General features: G+C 34.7%; 1 protein-coding gene across 4 annotated transcripts in view; it reads right to left on the bottom strand.

Moving 5' to 3' along the window:
• UTRN (utrophin) overlaps nucleotides 1-18,283 on the bottom strand; it is a 366,404-nt gene that overhangs the window by 24,767 nt on the left and 323,354 nt on the right. For 3 of the 4 annotated variants that reach the window (XM_088141704.1, XM_088141714.1, XM_088141707.1), the window contains 7 exons: nucleotides 16,083-16,240; nucleotides 15,281-15,447; nucleotides 10,805-10,916; nucleotides 4,207-4,343; nucleotides 3,135-3,173; nucleotides 2,769-2,834; nucleotides 1,846-1,911 (listed from right to left, as the gene is read on the bottom strand). In XM_088141704.1, the coding sequence (XP_087997830.1) occupies nucleotides 1,846-1,911; nucleotides 2,769-2,834; nucleotides 3,135-3,173; nucleotides 4,207-4,343; nucleotides 10,805-10,916; nucleotides 15,281-15,447; nucleotides 16,083-16,240 (745 nt within the window). Of the gene's footprint in view, nucleotides 1-1,845; nucleotides 1,912-2,768; nucleotides 2,835-3,134; nucleotides 3,174-4,202; nucleotides 4,344-10,804; nucleotides 10,917-15,280; nucleotides 15,448-16,082; nucleotides 16,241-18,283 lie in introns of those variants that run through there. The other variant, XM_088141718.1, reaches the window with a different exon arrangement.

Genomic DNA, 18,283 nt, shown 5'->3' with positions numbered 1-18,283 from the left:
TATCTGAATCCTAAAATTATGATATCACACTGGCAATTTTTAACAATAGGTTACTGAAGATCCCAAAATCTGGAATGAAAATCAGCAGAAGGATAATTTAACAAGATAGTAAGAGATACAACAGATGAAGTTATATCTATCTTTCTATTTACATCAGGTTTTTTTAAAAAAAAACCCATATATTTTTATAACTGATGTTATAAAATCATTGTTTTTCAACTTGGGTAGTTTTACATGAATAATAATTGCAGTTTTGTTCTTTAACTGAAGCAAAAGACCATAGTTAAACAAAAGTGAAAGCAAAAGCTTCTATATTTCATGGAAACAGAAAACAGAGAAAAGGGAAATGACATTTTGAGATTCTTGAAGTTGTTTTTGTTATTCATGGTGTAGTGTGACTTCTAAATATTGCACTGTGATTATTTTAAGCTGTAGCTTATCCAAAATCTATAATCAGAAATCATGGTTCCTGAATCTGATTGTTATGGACAAACCATAGTTTGACAATTACCTGAAACCAAAAGCAATTGTTTTTCTTGCAGCTGCACTGCAGAGGAAGTGGGGAGCAGACTTATGCTTGTACTAATAAAATTACAGTTTATCACTACATCTAAAGCTCAGAAATAGTTTTATATATTTACACTCTGTCTTCCTAGCATGAATTCTGCCATCCTTTCATTCCTAATCATACTATGGTTGTTATTTTATTTGCTCCAGGGTTACCGTGATTAATGCACAAACAGTCCAAAGCTTAATCACAAAGCCTGAAAATTGGGAATGGAATTAATAATAGTATTAGATTTAATACTGCATAGTTTAAACATAGGAAATATGCAATAATTAACATAGGAAAAGAAGAAAGTAAAAATCTATTGCCATTCAAAGTTGATCTTCAGAATATGATATTTTTCAAGTTCATTGGGAAAAAAATAGGAGAGTACTGGAAATTGGTAAATTTACCACTTAATGTTCACTTTCATCCATTGGAGAAGTTAAAGCAAGAATATAGGATTTAATTTCTAACTCAGTAATCATTTTTGAGCCTGTCAAATTTGCTCTCAATGGGATTTTGCATGGCAGGTTTATAAACAGAGGAACTGAGTCTGGAGGATGTCAAGCAAATTTGTCATACCTGTGCTGCAAAAATCTGGATAACCATTAGACAGAGATAAGTTTATTATTTTCTGTACAGGTAGTCCTCATTTAGCAACCACAATTGGGGCTGGCAACTCGGTCTTGAAGTAAAACTGCAACTGTGCTTATGATCTTCAGCTTTGCTTTGCTTTCCAGACCAGCGAAGGTCATAAATGTGAGGATTGGTTGTAAAGTTACTTTTTATCACTGTTGTAACTGCGAACGGTTACTAAATGAGGACTACATGAATGTGCATAGTTTTCATCACCAGTATGACCCATTTTTACTAAATTCAGCAGTCCCAACATTGTGCATTGATTGCTCTATGCTGATGCCCAACCTGTGATTGTAGAGAGGAAAGAAAGATTGGCTTTGCATGTTTAAACATTCCTATATAGCTATGATAATAGGTTGCTCTAGTCTATGCAATGGTTTTCTTCTAAAACATGTTTTTTTGAGGGAAAAAACAGCCTTGCAAAAATCCTCTCATTTTTTTTACTAAGTCACTCCCTTCAGTTAATCGAATGCTATATGCTATCATGCAATGCGATTATGATTATCTGACATTAACACAGACCACTAGGAAGCTCTAATTAATATCTATTTACTGGAAACTAACATTCATATCAATTAATAAAGTATTAGTCAGACACTTGTAATAAATGAGTTGCCATTAATTTTATAATAATTCTAGTTAGTAAATCTACTTACACGCTTCCTGTGGTGGAGCTACCATCTGTGAAGAAGGAGCCATTGGTCCGCTCCATCTGGGCCAGCCTAAAAGGCAAACAGTATTCATGAAATATAAATTATGATTATGTTTCATACAGATCAGTTCTCATTTTGGGCAACTGTAGTATTTACTAGTAGGTTAATATGGGTTACTGCTTAATTCCACAATAAATGTTCATTCTTATTTCCTTTCTTAAGAACCTCATGATTTCCTTGACATATCATTTTTTAAAAAATATGCTACCATGTCATTGTTCTTTGAAACAACCTTCTTTCATAACTTTTGCTTATATTTCATAATCTTCATGAAATAGCAGAGTTCCAGTAAGAGTTAATAATGCTCCTGGGCCTTAAAATAAGGCTGGACTTATCCAGATGGAAGCCCATCTATGCCCTGCATATACCCAAGATACCTTCATCTGCCCTGCTGTCCCCTCTAGTTCCCTGAGAGATACAGAAGGTGTGATCACTCATCACATCTCAAACTCACTTTTAAAGGAGAATGGCCTAGCTTCCTGTTTATTAGTTTTCAGATAAAATATTTTAATTTTTTATCATTTTGGGCAGAATGTAAGCCACTTTATAGACCCATTCAACCCCCACCCCAAGAGATTAAAAAAATTCCAGAAACCCAAACTGATCAATAAGGGTGCACTTCTGAGGTACATTGTGTATTAACCATTAAATGATCATTCAATGATGGCCACAACTTTAATGAAATGTTAAACATGATCATACCACTTTTCAATGTTCAGTCTTCTAAGTTTACAGGAATAGATTTATTATAATACAGCAGAATGCACACTTTCCATTTTGTAATGTCAGTTTCAGTTCTGTAACAGATATCAAGGACAGCAATATCTATACATACATGTATAACCCAGAGAGAGTTTGCCTCTTACCTGTTAGCATATTGCTCTATCCTGGAATGGGTGTCATCGTGAAATAGTTGGGGAGATTGGGAAGGGCTAGCAGAATTTAACAGAAAAGGAGTTGGTATCATTTGTTAAATTATAAAAAAGCAAGAACTTTTTACAGTATTAAAGATAAAATAATGAAATGTTTCTTAAGGTGATGGGTTCGACGCATATAAATGTGGTAGCAAGTTAAGAAAAGCGTTATTTGATGTCTGTCCTATTCAAATAAATGGGAGACAGAGAGAAGCATGATTGTGCATAGTTTCATTAATTTCCACAAAAGTTGCAGAAGAAATATTTGATAAATTAAACCCAGCTACCTTACCAAGCACAAATATGGAAGATACTCACTCATACTGTTCTGGCCACATACTAATAAGCGTGATAGGACTGTAAGAAAAGGAGTAGAGAAAGAAAGCAGGAGATTAAAACATTAAAGCTATTTAAAGAGGTACAGCACGGTATATTTATTCATTGTTCTACCCCAAGATTTTGTTTTAGAAGTAGTAGAGGAAAAATGAAATTGCCCATAACCAAAAACTACTTTTTTGGTTATGGGCAATTTCCGAGAGAAGAAATTATCTTTTGGTAATGAAATAGAAGAGCAATAATCTTAAAAATAATATCTTTCCCCATCTCATAACCAGAAAAGGAACTAATTAAAACCTTACATGGCTCTTAATTGTTAGGAATTTGTTTGAACTGTTGTGCTAAAAATGAAGCTTATACAGAATGTCATGCTTTATTACACTAACCTAGAGCGTTCATTCTGTACAATTTGATCTGATTGCAATTTTTCGGTATATTATTCTGTTTTTATATCTTTGGCATGTATACTATTCAGCAAACAGGTGTACAGGAAGTTTGAATGTACAGAAAACTCATGGTAATTCTATCCGTTAATGATATCATTACAATGCAGATAAGCTAGGGTACAATTTAAAAAGACTTTCAGGATGAATATATTTGATGAGACCATCTTAGGCAATATGTTCCTCTTCCACTGTAATCACATTTGAACCCCAGATATGTTCTCCTTCTTTCAATGAATGTGCTTTTCATTTAAAGAATAAAAACCAATTTCTAGGCATGGTTCAATAAGCAATTTTAAATCTGTCTTTAATTCATTCCCACTAAATAAATGGAACTTTAAAGTGGTTAAAGTTGTTGTATTGCATACTTTCATGAAATGTACTTTTAAAAAATTCTTAAACAAGTATAGCTTATATGTTTCATAAAAGGACATTTTTACTGTGCCTAAATTTTTAATACTTTTGTCTTTTAGTTTTCTTCTTGCATTAGTACATCCTTAGCTATAAACTAATATGCGAAGTATTCTCTCACTGCACCTTTTACCCTTAAAAAACATCGTTGTGAGAAAAAATACTGTACTGAAAAGCACCAATCTGAACTCAAAACTCACGTCTCTAAATTGTCGCCTTCTAAGACTGTTTGCACTGGCAGATAACCAAGTCGTGGGTGTTTAGCAAAATATTTCTTGGATCGGAACTTATTTTTTAGCACTTTGGTGAAATCACGTACATCTTCCCCTGATGTGGTCTAGGAGAAAAAAAAAATACAGAAAACACAAATTAAATGTTTACATTCTGCTGGAAATGAGGAATATATTACATTATATTGTCAACTGATGCTGGCTACCATTTGCAAATGACAATTATGTAAAATTACTAGAAATAAATTGTTACAAGCCAACGCAAAAGCAAGAATACAAAAAGATTCGATTTTAAAATATTTTATTTCCACTTAATAAAGTGAGTTGTAACAAAAGTTAAAACAGACAAAATCTAAAAGTCTCCATATTGTATTCAAAATATGAATGAATATAACAAATAAATTAAACTTATTTAAATATTTTAAATATGCTCCTAAAATAGAACTAAATAAAATGAAGCATTATAAAACTAAGATTCCCTTACTACCCTCTCAACAGGGCATCAAAGCTAAGGGGGCCAGCAGTGTTTTCTATCAATATATTTAAGAATAAAAGATAACAATGTTGTTTCTGCATCGAAATATTTAATCCTCCCTTTGAAAGTTTTAAGAGTATACGCATTACTTAGTCAAACAAATGCTATACTCATGTGCATTGCCATCCATAGGGATATGAAAAAGTGGATGAATACGTACGTATGTACATATGTACTCATCAAATGTAGAATGAGAGGATTTTTCCCCTTGAAGTGTAGAATGTACATTTATTCACTGAGGTTCAACAAAAAGGGGAATGGCTACTTCTGTATGAAGAATAATTATCTCAAACAACCACCCAGACTCATTATTTGGAGTGTTTTTTGTGAGACAGAAGAAAACTAAAACATAGAAGTAGTTTCTCAGATTTGTAAAAATTGGTAAGAAAACCAACACAACTCTGATTTTGTTTATATTCTAGAAAACTTCCTTCAAATTTTTTTTCACTCCAGGTTTCCACATATGGTCAAGTTAATACTCCAACAGATGATATCATTATTACAAAATGAATTCTGACAGAAAGAATGAATGGCTAATAAAGAAATGGTGTTTCGATCAACTGTGCTCATAATTCTATTTTATCTCTATGAGTACAAGACAGAGTTTTGTATTAGAGAATACACAACCATTACGATACCAAAAGCACAAAAGAAGCATCAAGAACAATGTCAACACTGCTGATAAAGTTATCTGAGATATTTAGAAGCCCTGATCTAAGGGCATTTTTTGATATTATCTTATAGCTCTCAGTGAAGTTCCATTAAATATGAAACTTCACAACTATTTATGAAACACTGGAACATATTTCCAAACACATTAGTAGTTGCTGTTATCCTTAATATTGTTTCCAAATAATTCAGGAAGGTTTTGAGATTGGTTTATTGGTTTTCAACATGATGTGAGGACAAAATCAATCTCACTTTGTTTGATGTGTTGCTCAATTTATTCCTCACTATAGACACCTAATCTTTCTCAATTCCATAATTTCGCTTTGAGTCTTAAAACTAGAAGAAGATTTTTTAGTTAACCCTGCCAAAGATCCTAGTCACTTTTGCTGAACTTTGTCAAGTTGGAACAATGGAAGATTTTAATAAATGAGACACTTTATTTGGCCTAGTGCCTGAAACATCAGAAATAAAAAAATGTTAACTAAATGTTCACAATTGCTGACTTGATTAAACTTATTGTATGATTCAGCCATGTTTCATATGCTCATCTAAGGTTGTTATTTTTTTTCCTCAGAAGATGCTCATCTTTAAGAATTCTGTAGCAGCTGGAAAGAGCTGTATCTTCTGAATATTCTGGTGGAAATAGATGAGATTATCAATTGGTTCCTTTTGATAAGCACTTACCAAGCATCACCATTGTCTTCCTAAATGCAACTGAGAGAATTTAGGTTTTTAAAAAGACTGAATGATGAAGAAAATAAAATGGGCAGCTTTAAATATTCTAATTTGTTTTTGAAGCAGTTCAAAAAAAGCATAATTACAAATAACATAAAATAACAGCTATGAATAACAGGATAAACTTAAAATAATATCAACAGTAATAAAGGAGAAATATAGTTATTACTGTCAGCCATAAATTTGATGATGAGTCAGCTATACATTTGATGATATGCTCTTCAAAAGTTCAGTAAAGCATCCAACTTACTAGATAAAGGTTTGGACACCTTCTTGAGAAGTACTGGTATGGATGGGTGGATGGAAGGCAGAATGTTTCCAGTCAAGTACCCAACAAGCCAATGCTAAAACTCTTCCAGCATATTATAATCTAACTCCAGTCTTTCTCCCAATTTTCCCTCTTATTTGAATAGAAGAGTTCCTTGCAAAGATGTAAGATAGATCAGTTCTTTTAGTTGTCAACTCACCAACTTGGTGAAATCAATGGATTTTCTGTTCAAGTAATAATTGAACAGAATAGGTTCTCTGGTAGCTGCTAGTTTCAATAGGCTATTGAATAAATTGTACTAATTGATGTGTGTGTGTGTGTGTGTGGATATAGATATTCATAGACAACTAATAATCCCAGAGCTTTATTCGGAGCAGGGCTATGAAAATAACTGGGAAAACAGGATGGAGAAAGGGATTATATTTCATCTCTTGGGATTGCAGGATGAGATTTACCAAGCAATCATGAGTCCAGAATTGTACTTGAAAATTCTGGCTGGAGGAGGCAGGTAATACTGAAAGATTCATGAAATCTTGGGCTGACAAACACGTTCAGACAAGGAGTTCTTTTGTTCTCTTAAAGGATACATTTTAAGATTATACAAATTATTGCCATTTCTGGTGACCAACTTCTCCAGCTGAGAGATCAAAGTACTAGTGTTGGACACATGCCTATGTTTTGTTCTCCATCTGTAGAACATCTGGATTTACAAGACATACCAAGGCAGCACAGGGCTTCCTTGGTGATGTACATTGTGGGAACTCAGCTAACGTGGAGTGGAACTTTCACACCCACTGACTGAGGTGCTAGCAAATTACTGTCCACTGAGGCTGCAGCCACTCAACACAACCACCTGCCACTCTGCACCACTCCCACTCCTTGTGCCACGCTAGGCAAATACCTAAATTACTTCAATAGTGCCCCAGCCCTGTGCACCAAGACCCTAGAAACTATCATTCAATAAGCTCTCTGGCATATATTTAGGATGATAACTTCACATCTTACCCATTTGTGTTGAAATCTGGGACTTTCATGAATAATTACATGCTCCTAAGCTTAGGCTGTCTGAATAATTGATGCAGTTAGCACTTGAATGCATCACAAAATGGATGTTGTCATTCCTGGCATTAATCTCCTAGTTCAGCTTTCTCAATTTTTGCTTGCTGCCATGCAAGTTTAAAATAATGTCTTTTATATATATTCCTAAATTACAAGGCTGAGAAATAAGGGAGGAAGGAGACTGTGAGATTTTTCAAATTGTCCTGCATAAAGGTTAGCCACTTCTGAGATTACACAGAACCTAGGATAATAATTTTCACTTACTAATAGAATTTCTGATTAAAGTAAAATAGTTTTTGCCCCAAGCACTTTTACCCTGTAGGTTAAAAAAATGAGAAGAAGATAAAGGCGGTAAAGATGATAATAGAAATTTAAATTTATTTTGTTAAGTATAGAATAATGTAATTCTTAATTTCATCTGACCAATCATTGCAAAAGTGTCCTGCATCCATCTTCTTAAAAAAATATTATGAAGTCCTTAAAACAAGAACCAGTGTCAGCAGTCCACAAACCTATATATTTTGAGCTGTCTCCAATGTGTAATTGCTGTCTGCTGCAAAAGACTGCCTCGTGGATTCAATATATATGGATTTTAGCCAATGCATAAAAACCTGATGTTCAAGGTTTCAGGTTTGTGTAAACTTTTAGAGCTATATTGCAAGGTGGAAGAAAACTGTGTGTGATATTTAAGACCATTTTGAAGCTAGGTCCTAATTCTAGAACAGCATCTTACATAATCAATTGCAAAAATATTGTAATCTCTATCTTGCAATATATTTGCTCAAGCTGCAAAAGCATCTTTTATCAATTGTCTTGAGTAAAATATTTTCATCACTGAAAGTACTATAGGTAGTCCTCATTTAGCAACTGCCTCTAGATAGCAATGATTCACAAGTACGACACTAATAAATGGTAATTAAAAAAAACTTCTGACCAATGTGCACATTTAGGACACCAAAAGCCTTCGGTGTGCAACTGATTATGGTCTGGTCAGTTTCAGGCAGCAGCTGCCAGCCAGCCAGAGGATTCTAATCAACTAATTAAGGTCACAGAGTTGAACTTGTTAACTTGCCCTTAGCACTTTTTAGGGACTCTCCCAGGTTAAAGTTCCCCTCCCAGGAAGAGAGGAGGAGGCAAAAAAAAAAACCCTGGGAGGAGGCAAAAGAAGAAGAAAACAAACGGGTCAGGGACAGGACAAGAGAACTTTATCTGAATGAGATGGCAGCAACCAGCGATCTTTGCAGTGTCTCTTAGTCCATGTTACTTAGTGACCATTTCACTGGAACCAACTGCAGTCACTAAATGAGGACTACCTGTATTATCTTTGTATCATTTTTACTGTGTTCTTGGCCACCCAGAGCAATGTATGGCCAGCCAATTTCCAAATTGGCTGGCCATACAAATCAAGGTAATAAATAAATAAAGCAAGCTGACATCCTTCTGAAGTTTTGAACCACAAAAATGCCATTCTAAACACAAAGTGTATGAATTTATATGATGAATCAAAATGATATGCAGAGGGTACAGATTGTGATATTCCTAGAGGAAGGCAGAAGAACCTCAGCATCTAAAACCAATTCCTCATCTTGCCTTTAGAAACATATCAGGAATAGGAGGAGTTACTACTAAAAAGTATGCAAGGGTTGCTCTGCCTAATCCTTCTTGACATTACCGGTGTATATTACGGGGTGGATAAAACCATCACACTAAGGATATAATTAGTGCTGTCTTGAATTTTAACATAATTCAATTTTTGCTGTTGAAGGAGGCATTTCAGCAGTGGGTCAGCCAAAACAAATCTTGAAAGGGATTACTAAAAGATGAGTTATCACTATACCAAATCTTCATGCTTACTATTAGACAAAACCCCTAAAGTTCTATAGCAATTCATGCTGTTAAGCATTACTGTGAAGACAGTACTGCATTTAGTGGCCCACAAAGAAAGTTATTTCCTTTCATCCCCTGGAACTTGCATTCTATCCATCCAAACCTGTAAGAATTAATTATGTTCACACACAGACTCAAAAACCCACCATGTACCAAATTTCACACCAGGCACAGCAATGAAACTTGATGCTCAACCCCATATGGAATGGGCTCCCCACTGAGATCAGGCTGGCCTCATCCCTGGTAGTTTTGATGAAGTTACTAAAAATGGAGTTTTTTCAAAGACTCTTTCAGTAACATCACCTGCACCTCTTGTTGCTCTTATTATTGTTCTTTCTTATTTGGTTTTGTTTTTGCAATTTGGATTGTATGTCGCTTTGATTCTGTAGTTATTTTTACTATGACATTAGAACCACTTAGAGTTACGAGACTGCACTGGGATGAAAATAAAATAAATAAATAATAAACAGCAGCCAATTGAACATATATTGGATCCAAGCAAATGGAACACTGATTATACAGCCATCATGGGTGTTTCAGAAAACTATGTTACAAGCATGAATTCCTAAATAATATATTAAGAGTAGCAAATATTCATGGATTTTCCAAATCCCTTATCTTTCAACCTGATTGTATAACAATATATAATAATGGTAATAATAATAACAACAATAGAAATAGCAGCAGTAGCAGCAACAACAATAACAGTAATGCTAAAATAAGTGGAATACATTTTTAGAAAAAAAGCATATTTTTTTCTTTAAATTTTTTTCTAGATGAGGTTTTTCTTAAAAAACACACAAGTATTTTATACTTTCCGTCCAATAAACAAATAAAAAGAATGTTAAAAAAATAAGGTCATGAACATGTAAAATGAACATGCATATTGACAGCAGTATGTTAGAGCTCAACGAAGAATACATTACATGAACTCCATGGGCTGCAGCCAGAAATAGACTTACTGAAATAAATAGGATTTATTAGTTATGACTAGAAAATCTCACTGATTTAAATGGGTTGAAAATAAGTATTACTAAATCTAGATCCAACTTGAGATACCTAATATAATTCTATAAATTGTATAATTATATTATAAATCGTATATAAAATAATACTCCATAGCAGAGTTATTTCTGAAACTATTTCGAATGTTAAAAGTAGATGTCCTGATGATAATGTACAAGTCTCTAGGGCAAGGGTAAACAGCATCACTCAACAGCAAGCTAGGTCCATTTTCAAAAACATAACCCTACATATGTTTTACTGGATCCCATACTAACTTCAGTTCCCTTCAATACATTACATTTAATCCAAAAAATATTAGTTACCTTAGTAAAATAGAGTAAAGAACAGAAGAAAGAGGTATAATACGGAATAAACTGAGAGTAAATCAATTAAGAAGATTCAATACTCACTGGTATACAGTATTCCACCATTGGGTAATGTAATTTATGACCCTTTGCTGTTCGACCAGAGAAAAAACAGCTCTGGCAAATATCATAATTGAAATGTTTCAGGCTCCGATATCTGTGAATGGAATTTAAAAGAAAATGAAGACCCTCAATTTTGTGGAAATTTCAAAAACTTAATGCCAAGCTCCACAAATTTTGTAACTCAAAATTTTAAATTACAGAGTGTAAAACACAACTTAATTAAGATAGATGAACTAATTGTGACACTATTCATGGGGTTGGCAATTTCACAGTGATGATGATAATGATTTGAGTAAAATCTTGTGCAAACTATCCATGCTTGCTATTTATTTCATTAAAAACACTACTCATCTACCAATTGCATGAATAGCATGTTTAGTTTAGTCCTTAGAAACATCAAATAAAATTGAATGTAACCACAATCAGAACCAGAAAAACTACTTTTTAAGAAATCTAAGGGGAAATTCTGGTCAGTAAAGCCCATTTTTTAATTATTTACTGACTGGCACAAGAGACTGCATTCCCATGTAGTAGTATGCCATCGCTTTAGCATAATTATAATTGGTCTGAACGTCAACATCTATCACAGGTCTCAATGTTTGCATTATCTTCTCACACAAAGCAGGAGAGAAGAGGAACCACTGCAGAAGAATACACCATATCGCTATATGAATGTGTTCCTGAAGGAAGAGATTGATTGATTGTTCAGTACAATCAAAAGGATCACACTCTATTACAAGGTGGTGATTGTCACCAGAAGCAACCAAAGAAGTAGCCTAAAGAAAATTAAGAATTATTTTTTTAAATTATAATTTACATCATGGTCTTCTTTGTTATATAATGCGTATTTACAGTTACTGTGTGTTCACAGCTAAGTTTACATCATTTATTCAATTATTTTGATGGCAATTTGAAAGAAGGAGTTTGAAAGAAGGAAGAAGCAACCTTTAATATTCCATCCAAGTGTTTAAAATATTTTAATTTTAAAAGGGAGCAGTCCACTTTTATCTGTGACAAAATAAGTTAGGTTCAGAATGTTCTTCCCATGGATGTCAGGGATGTTTCCATCCATGGGAGGCTTCAGAGTGGCAGAAAATTCCTGCTATCAAAATGAAGCTTTTTTGATTAGCAGCTAATAAAAATATTGTGTTTTACTTAAATTTCTAGCAGTAGGCCCAGTAGAAGATTTAACTACAAAATAGGCAATTTCTGTTAGGCTGTAATAAACACTTAATAGTAAAATCAACAGAAATATACGATAAGGCTACTGGGCTCCCTTTTGTCAATACCAACTGACAAATTACTTTACATGTAAACAGGTCAGTGAGTTTCAATAAAGGGAAAAATGAATCCATTTTCTAATACATTCTATGAAGAGAAGATAGGTAAATAGCAACATGCATTATCTGTATTATAGCATAAACTGAATTTTCAGTGTTTTAGAATCCAAAATCAGGAAAATATGCTAAAATGTTATAGTCTGGTATTCAGTGGCCTAATGACATAGAGAAGATAATGACCCAGTTTTCTTTTTACGATTAATCCATTTAGAAATGTGGGAGTTCAACTCCAGAATTTACTAATAATTTTTTTTAGCAGATAGCAAGCTTATATACTTTTGTATAACGAACTTTTAGATACTCCAAACAACTTCTGGGTAATTGCTGATGTTGATGTACTTTAGTCTTAATGCAGATGTCTGTTGGCCTGATTATGACTTTTGAATATACTGTATATGGATAACTTAGGGGTTTATGTTGAGAAATGCTGAACCAGCTACTGCTACTCCAGTGTGACATAAAATGTAATTTAAATAATGCAATTTATTTTTATGATTGGATGCAATAGCCACATTGATTTTTTTCCCCTGTCTTCGCTTTATACTCATTCAACTTTCTTTTAGTCCATATTTGTTTCTCTCATTTATATTGAGTAAATGCAACTAATGTGCTGGCCTTAAAATTAAATAGAAGCTGCAAAGGAATCAAGCAAGCAGGAGACTACCAAAGATGGACTGGCAGGATTTAATCTTGCAATCTTTGCCATGTTGGTGATAAAACCTGTCTCCCTGAAGCTGTTATTAGCATAGAGGTGAAAGACTCCATTGTAGCCAGTGAAGGCTTCATTTCCAGAAAAAACTGCAGCTTGGAGTTCTATATTCTGTAGGGACCATTGTGCTAGTGGTGGTACGTGTTTGTGTGTCTCGGTGTGTAAATTATCTCTTTAGCCCATGTGGTGCCATTGCTGCTTGAATACTGAAATGACTGCGTATGTTTTAATATACAAATTAATTACTATTTAAAAGATTTTAAAAATTAAACAAACATGGCAAACCAGAATGATAAATAAAATACATTAATAATATATATTAACATGCATACTACTTTGTAAATCATACATTAAAAAAGCATTAAAAAGTTAACAGAGTTATGTACTGAGTCATATTGAAAAAAATGATAACCAAATCTCTTCAAATTGGCCCTGGTGGAGAGTCCTCCATGTTATTTGCATATGCTGAGTTTGGTGTTCCTTTGATGCAGTATCTCAGATCATGGAGAACCTTCTACAAAGGGAAAATCTCCCCCTTCATCCTAAGAAATGGCAATTTCCAATCTATCAACAATTAATGGCATTGTAAATAAGTCTTCGTGCAGCAAATTTGTGAAATATTCAATATTTTTGTGATTCAGGATACCCTCTAATTTGAATAACTAACTGAATCTGGTTAATACTTAGACGAAACACTACCAGAAAATAGCAGGGCTTGGAGCTAGCCTGGAAAGTAAAACCATTCTGGAACAAGATAATGGCAAATCCCTGCCCTATTGTTTCCCCAAAATACATGGATGTCTCTGCGGAATGACTAGAAGCCAAGCTCAGCTCAAAGGAGAGTATCTTCCACAGTAAGACAGGTTCAAGGATCATGGAAGAAGTCTGTATGATGGAAATGAGGCCATGGGATTCACTAAATAAATACAGCTGGGAGTCGAAAAGGCAGGATTTTACATTATGAAAAGAAGAAGCAACACAAAAATCCCAAACATTTGCTGAAGAAGGAAGGAAGGAAGGAAGGAAGGAAGGAAGGAAGGAAGGAAGGAAGGAAGGAAGGAAGGAAGGAAGGAAGGAAGGAAGGAAGGAAGGAAGGAAGGAAGGAAGGAAGGATGGAAGGAAGGAAGGACATTCTGTACTAATAACACTATAGCTAACTCCAGTCACTTAGAGAGCTCTCCATCTGATATAATTAGGTCTATGCCTATGGAAGAGGGCACAGTATGTACAACTATTCTCTTTCTCTGCCAAGCAGACCAGTTCTGAACTGTCAGTATCTGCTGTCTCTCCTTACCTTCTTTCATGGAGAAGAAACCTTCCTTAGAACAGACAGCTCTGCAAACCTGCTACTGTTAAATAATTTTTGTTACACATTTTCATACAACTTTGGGAACACTGATAACAACACTTTTAATGGATTCAGATTCAATGACTGAACTAACATCATAAACATTTCAGAGAAAACTTGAGCACAAAAGTCTTATACATAAGAACAAAACTATCACAAATGATAACACAGACTGAGTTACAATTTCCCCAGCATAATGCAAACACTGCATCATTGTGATAATGTACTCATATAGGGATATAATGCTCTTTGTAAAACAACTTTATGATACTGGCCAAGGTTGCCGTGAATTATGGCTGGTTTCAACCTATTTACATTCTAATCCCCACCAACTATAGAAGAATCTGTACGTAATCTTCTCAAACATTTTCTACATTTAATATGTGATTTTTTTTTTTACAGTAAACTACTTTGTAAGATGGCAATTTCAATTCAAAAACTCGGTTAAGTTGTTTTAAAGGTTATAAATAAAAGTTATAAATACACATTGATTTGTGTTCATTGTTCCCAAATCATAAGGGTTCAGAGGGTGACTATCAAGATGGTGAAGGATCTAGACACCAAGCCCTAAGAAAAATGGTTAAAAGAAGTGGTCATGTTCTGCCTATAGAAAAGATGACTGAAGGAAATTATGATGGCAGTCTTCAAACATCTGAGGAGGTGCCATACAAAAGATGGAGTAGATTAATTCTTTATTGCCCCACACAGCAGGACCAGAACTAGTAGATTAAAACTACAAAGAAGGGGGTTAGGTTAGCTATCCGGAGGAACTTCCTGATTGTATGGGCTACCAGCCATGGAACAGGCTGCCATATAAATTGGCGAATTCTCCTTTGCTAGGTATCTTCAGACAGAGGCTGGATGGTCATCACTACACAGATGTTGTAGTGCATCCTGTACTGAGCAGGGATGTCTGACTAGAAGACCTCTAAGGTACCTCCCGTCTCTAACCTATAATACATTAAGTAATGAGTTACTAGCATGGTGTCTGCAATGAGGTTGGAATATATAGTCAATGACATTACTGATGTAATTCATAAAAATCATTTTATTTTACTTACCTAAAGCCAACAATTGGACATTCCTTACAGATGTTGCACTTGGCTTGATGTTTTGCTGTTTCTGCGGCTGCTACTCTGTGTAGAACTGGCAACCATACCATTGACTGTGGCTCCAGATGCATCCAATCTATGAACTGCTTTACATCAATTTCTGGCTTATTATTATTCTGGTAAATGAGTATGAGATCAGAAATTATTTAACATTCATGTTTAAGTTTCCTATCAATTCTACTTTCCACAAGCTATTCCAAGCCTGATCTGTATATAAACAGGGAGCAACTCTTCATATGTATGCCACACTCAGTAGTATTGATGATGTTACCTAGATGGGTAACAAAATGTCTGCAAGCAAACAACCAAGCTCAGAGAGTACCAAGGACTCCACAGTTCAACCCTGAGCTATGTATAGTCTCTTCTATTGGAACTTCCCAGGTGAGCAAAGAAAAAGCATAGTAATGGTACAAATGCACAAGGTAAGGAAACATTACTGCCACCAATATTCAGTCCAAGAAGAAAAGGCAATGATGATTATTTCTACTGTTTTTCAAGCACCTTTTGTTTAAGCCTTTCAAATCAGGTTAATGCTACAAGCTTATGAGACTAAAGCCCATTTCAGGCACTTCAAATGATCATGGGGAAGGGTGTCAGCAATGGGGGTACAAACCCTGTCCCCAATGTCCTTCTTCCTCCAGAAGGGAGCTTCAAATCTTCAGAAGGTCTGAAAGAGGCTCCCCCGTGAACCTAGCTAATATCTGAAGGCACTGCATTTAAAGTGGCTAGAAATGAAAACAGACACAATTACCTGCTGGAAACAGCTGCGGACACTGGGTTCAATGTTACTGCCTCCAAAAGCGGCTACTTCCCCAAGCTGCCGTGGGATTTGGATAGCATCGTGCAGTAACAAGCCAAGCTGCCTCTGGTCACACATTTCGGTAGGTCCAGCCACTTCACCAAAGAGATCTTCAAGGGGGGAAAAAGAGGATCCTCACTTTTCCATTTACCACTTGAGAAGGAGCAATTTCTTATTCCTTCCAATTTTACCTGCAGATGGCTCTAAGCCATCTCTTCCTGAGTACACAGAGTAGAACTACAAAATGGAGCTTTTCTTAAAATTCCTGTATATTTGTATTTCGGGCACAGCTTTAATATCTGCCATTCTCTATCATTTCTTATTTGTTAATAAAGGAAGATCACAAAAAAATCAATCTAAACTCAACACTGAGAATGAGGAAGAGGTGTTCCAGGGCTATTTCAGCTTTGTTTTAACCTTTAGCTAATATTGTCTCTGACCTCCATAATGACATATTTGCTATTAAAGCAGACACCATCATACAGGAAGTAAGGAACAAAGTTCCATCCTACACCAAAACTGGGGGGAAAACAAAGTCCATAGCAATCATCAATATTGTTTGTTGTCAAAGGCAAGTTAAAATGTGTGTATTCTTGGAAATATAAACAATTGTTCTCTATTCAAAAATCTCTTTCTGTATTTCTGTTTTAGTTAGGCCGTTTACTAAAGAGTTTTTGAAGTATAGCACCAAGCTATACTATAGCCTTCTCCCTGAGAACATAAGTCTCTTTCTGGGGTCTTAAACACAGAGTATTTATTTTTTTAAATCATTCTCTACAGAAAACGTATCTTTCTCTTTTTATTAAAACAATATTCTGTTATGGGTTAAAATAGGAGAAGATCATATAAAAAAATTGCAAAGTTAGCATTCACACAATAAAATACCTAGCACATTCCTGTATAACGGCTTGTATACTATTTGTTTACCAGATCTATCTAAATACCACATGGAAGAAAGAAGAATCTGACAGGCCTTTCCATTTCAGCTATCTGAAATGGCTTCAGCACATTCTTCCCAAACTTAATGATTTATACAGCTGCTTAAGACATATTTATGAGCAGATAAACTGAGATCAAACTAACTTTTCTCCCAAATTGTAAAGTATTCCCATATCAATCATCTTTATCAATCCTGAGGTAGAGCTACTTCTGTAAAATCAGTCAATGTATGTGAAATGTAACTTTTCAGAAGTTTGTCAATCTAAGAATCAAAGGATTTATGATCTGAACATTCTCTATTTTTTGGCTCTGAGTTCCACTGGAAAGTGACACAATATTTAGATATCATATTTGGAGTTAACTAAACAGTATAGGTTAATTTATAGTGTATTCCAAGAATCTGTTGTTTCACTGGCCAGTGACCAACTGCTCTTTTTTCGTATATCCACATTTTGATTCAGTAATATTTTCACCCAAATTAAATTGTGCAGGTGGTCCTTTTTCTGCCACAATACTCATTTCTAAGTCTGGGGTTTCCAAAATAGCGCCTGAAAGTTCCAGTGGTCCTGAGGATTGTACCTTTTTGCTCACCAAGTTCCCTACTCATGTGACTATCAGATTTTTTAAAAAAAGTATTTTAATTTTAAAAAAGAAGCTTGCATACTCTAAAACAAAACTTTTTTCCAATAGTACTTCTGAGCCTGTTAAAAATGATGGACAGCTCTAGCTGAGCACTTACTGTATTTTGTTTGTTTGGAAGGATGTTCACTTCCCATAATAAAGATAACCAGGCTTATTTGGAGTGACATGCAGAGGAAGGTGTAGAGAAGGTTGCACGTAAATCTGGTAAACTGATACTTTATCTGGCTAAAAGCTATTTTGCAAGAGCACCCACAGCATGTTATAAAAATTCCAGTGTGCCCACCAGCACAAAACAGTTGAGGATCCCTGCTTGAAGCTGCTACCTTCCCAACAGTGGAAGATACAACCAAGAATATAGGCTGTTTGATTTCAGACCCAATTCTCTTCACTGTATGCAACCTGGACTAATTTATTTACTTTGATTGATTGACTGAGTGGATTTTTAGAACTAACCAACTCTGAAAAGGCTTTGAGCGGCTTACAATATTTCAAATACACAGCTTAAAAACATAGTTAAAAATATAAGTGCCCGGACAAAACAACAGTAACATTAAAAAGGGGCTCCACAAACA

Source organism: Python bivittatus, unplaced genomic scaffold (assembly GCF_059951505.1).
Source record: "Python bivittatus isolate LINGU-HERP-01145 unplaced genomic scaffold, Pbiv_v1 ctg000020_np1212, whole genome shotgun sequence".
NCBI classification, from domain to species: Eukaryota; Metazoa; Chordata; class Lepidosauria; order Squamata; family Pythonidae; genus Python; species Python bivittatus.
Note: the sequence above shows the minus strand (reverse complement) of the source record. Positions and strands in the feature narration are given on the sequence as shown.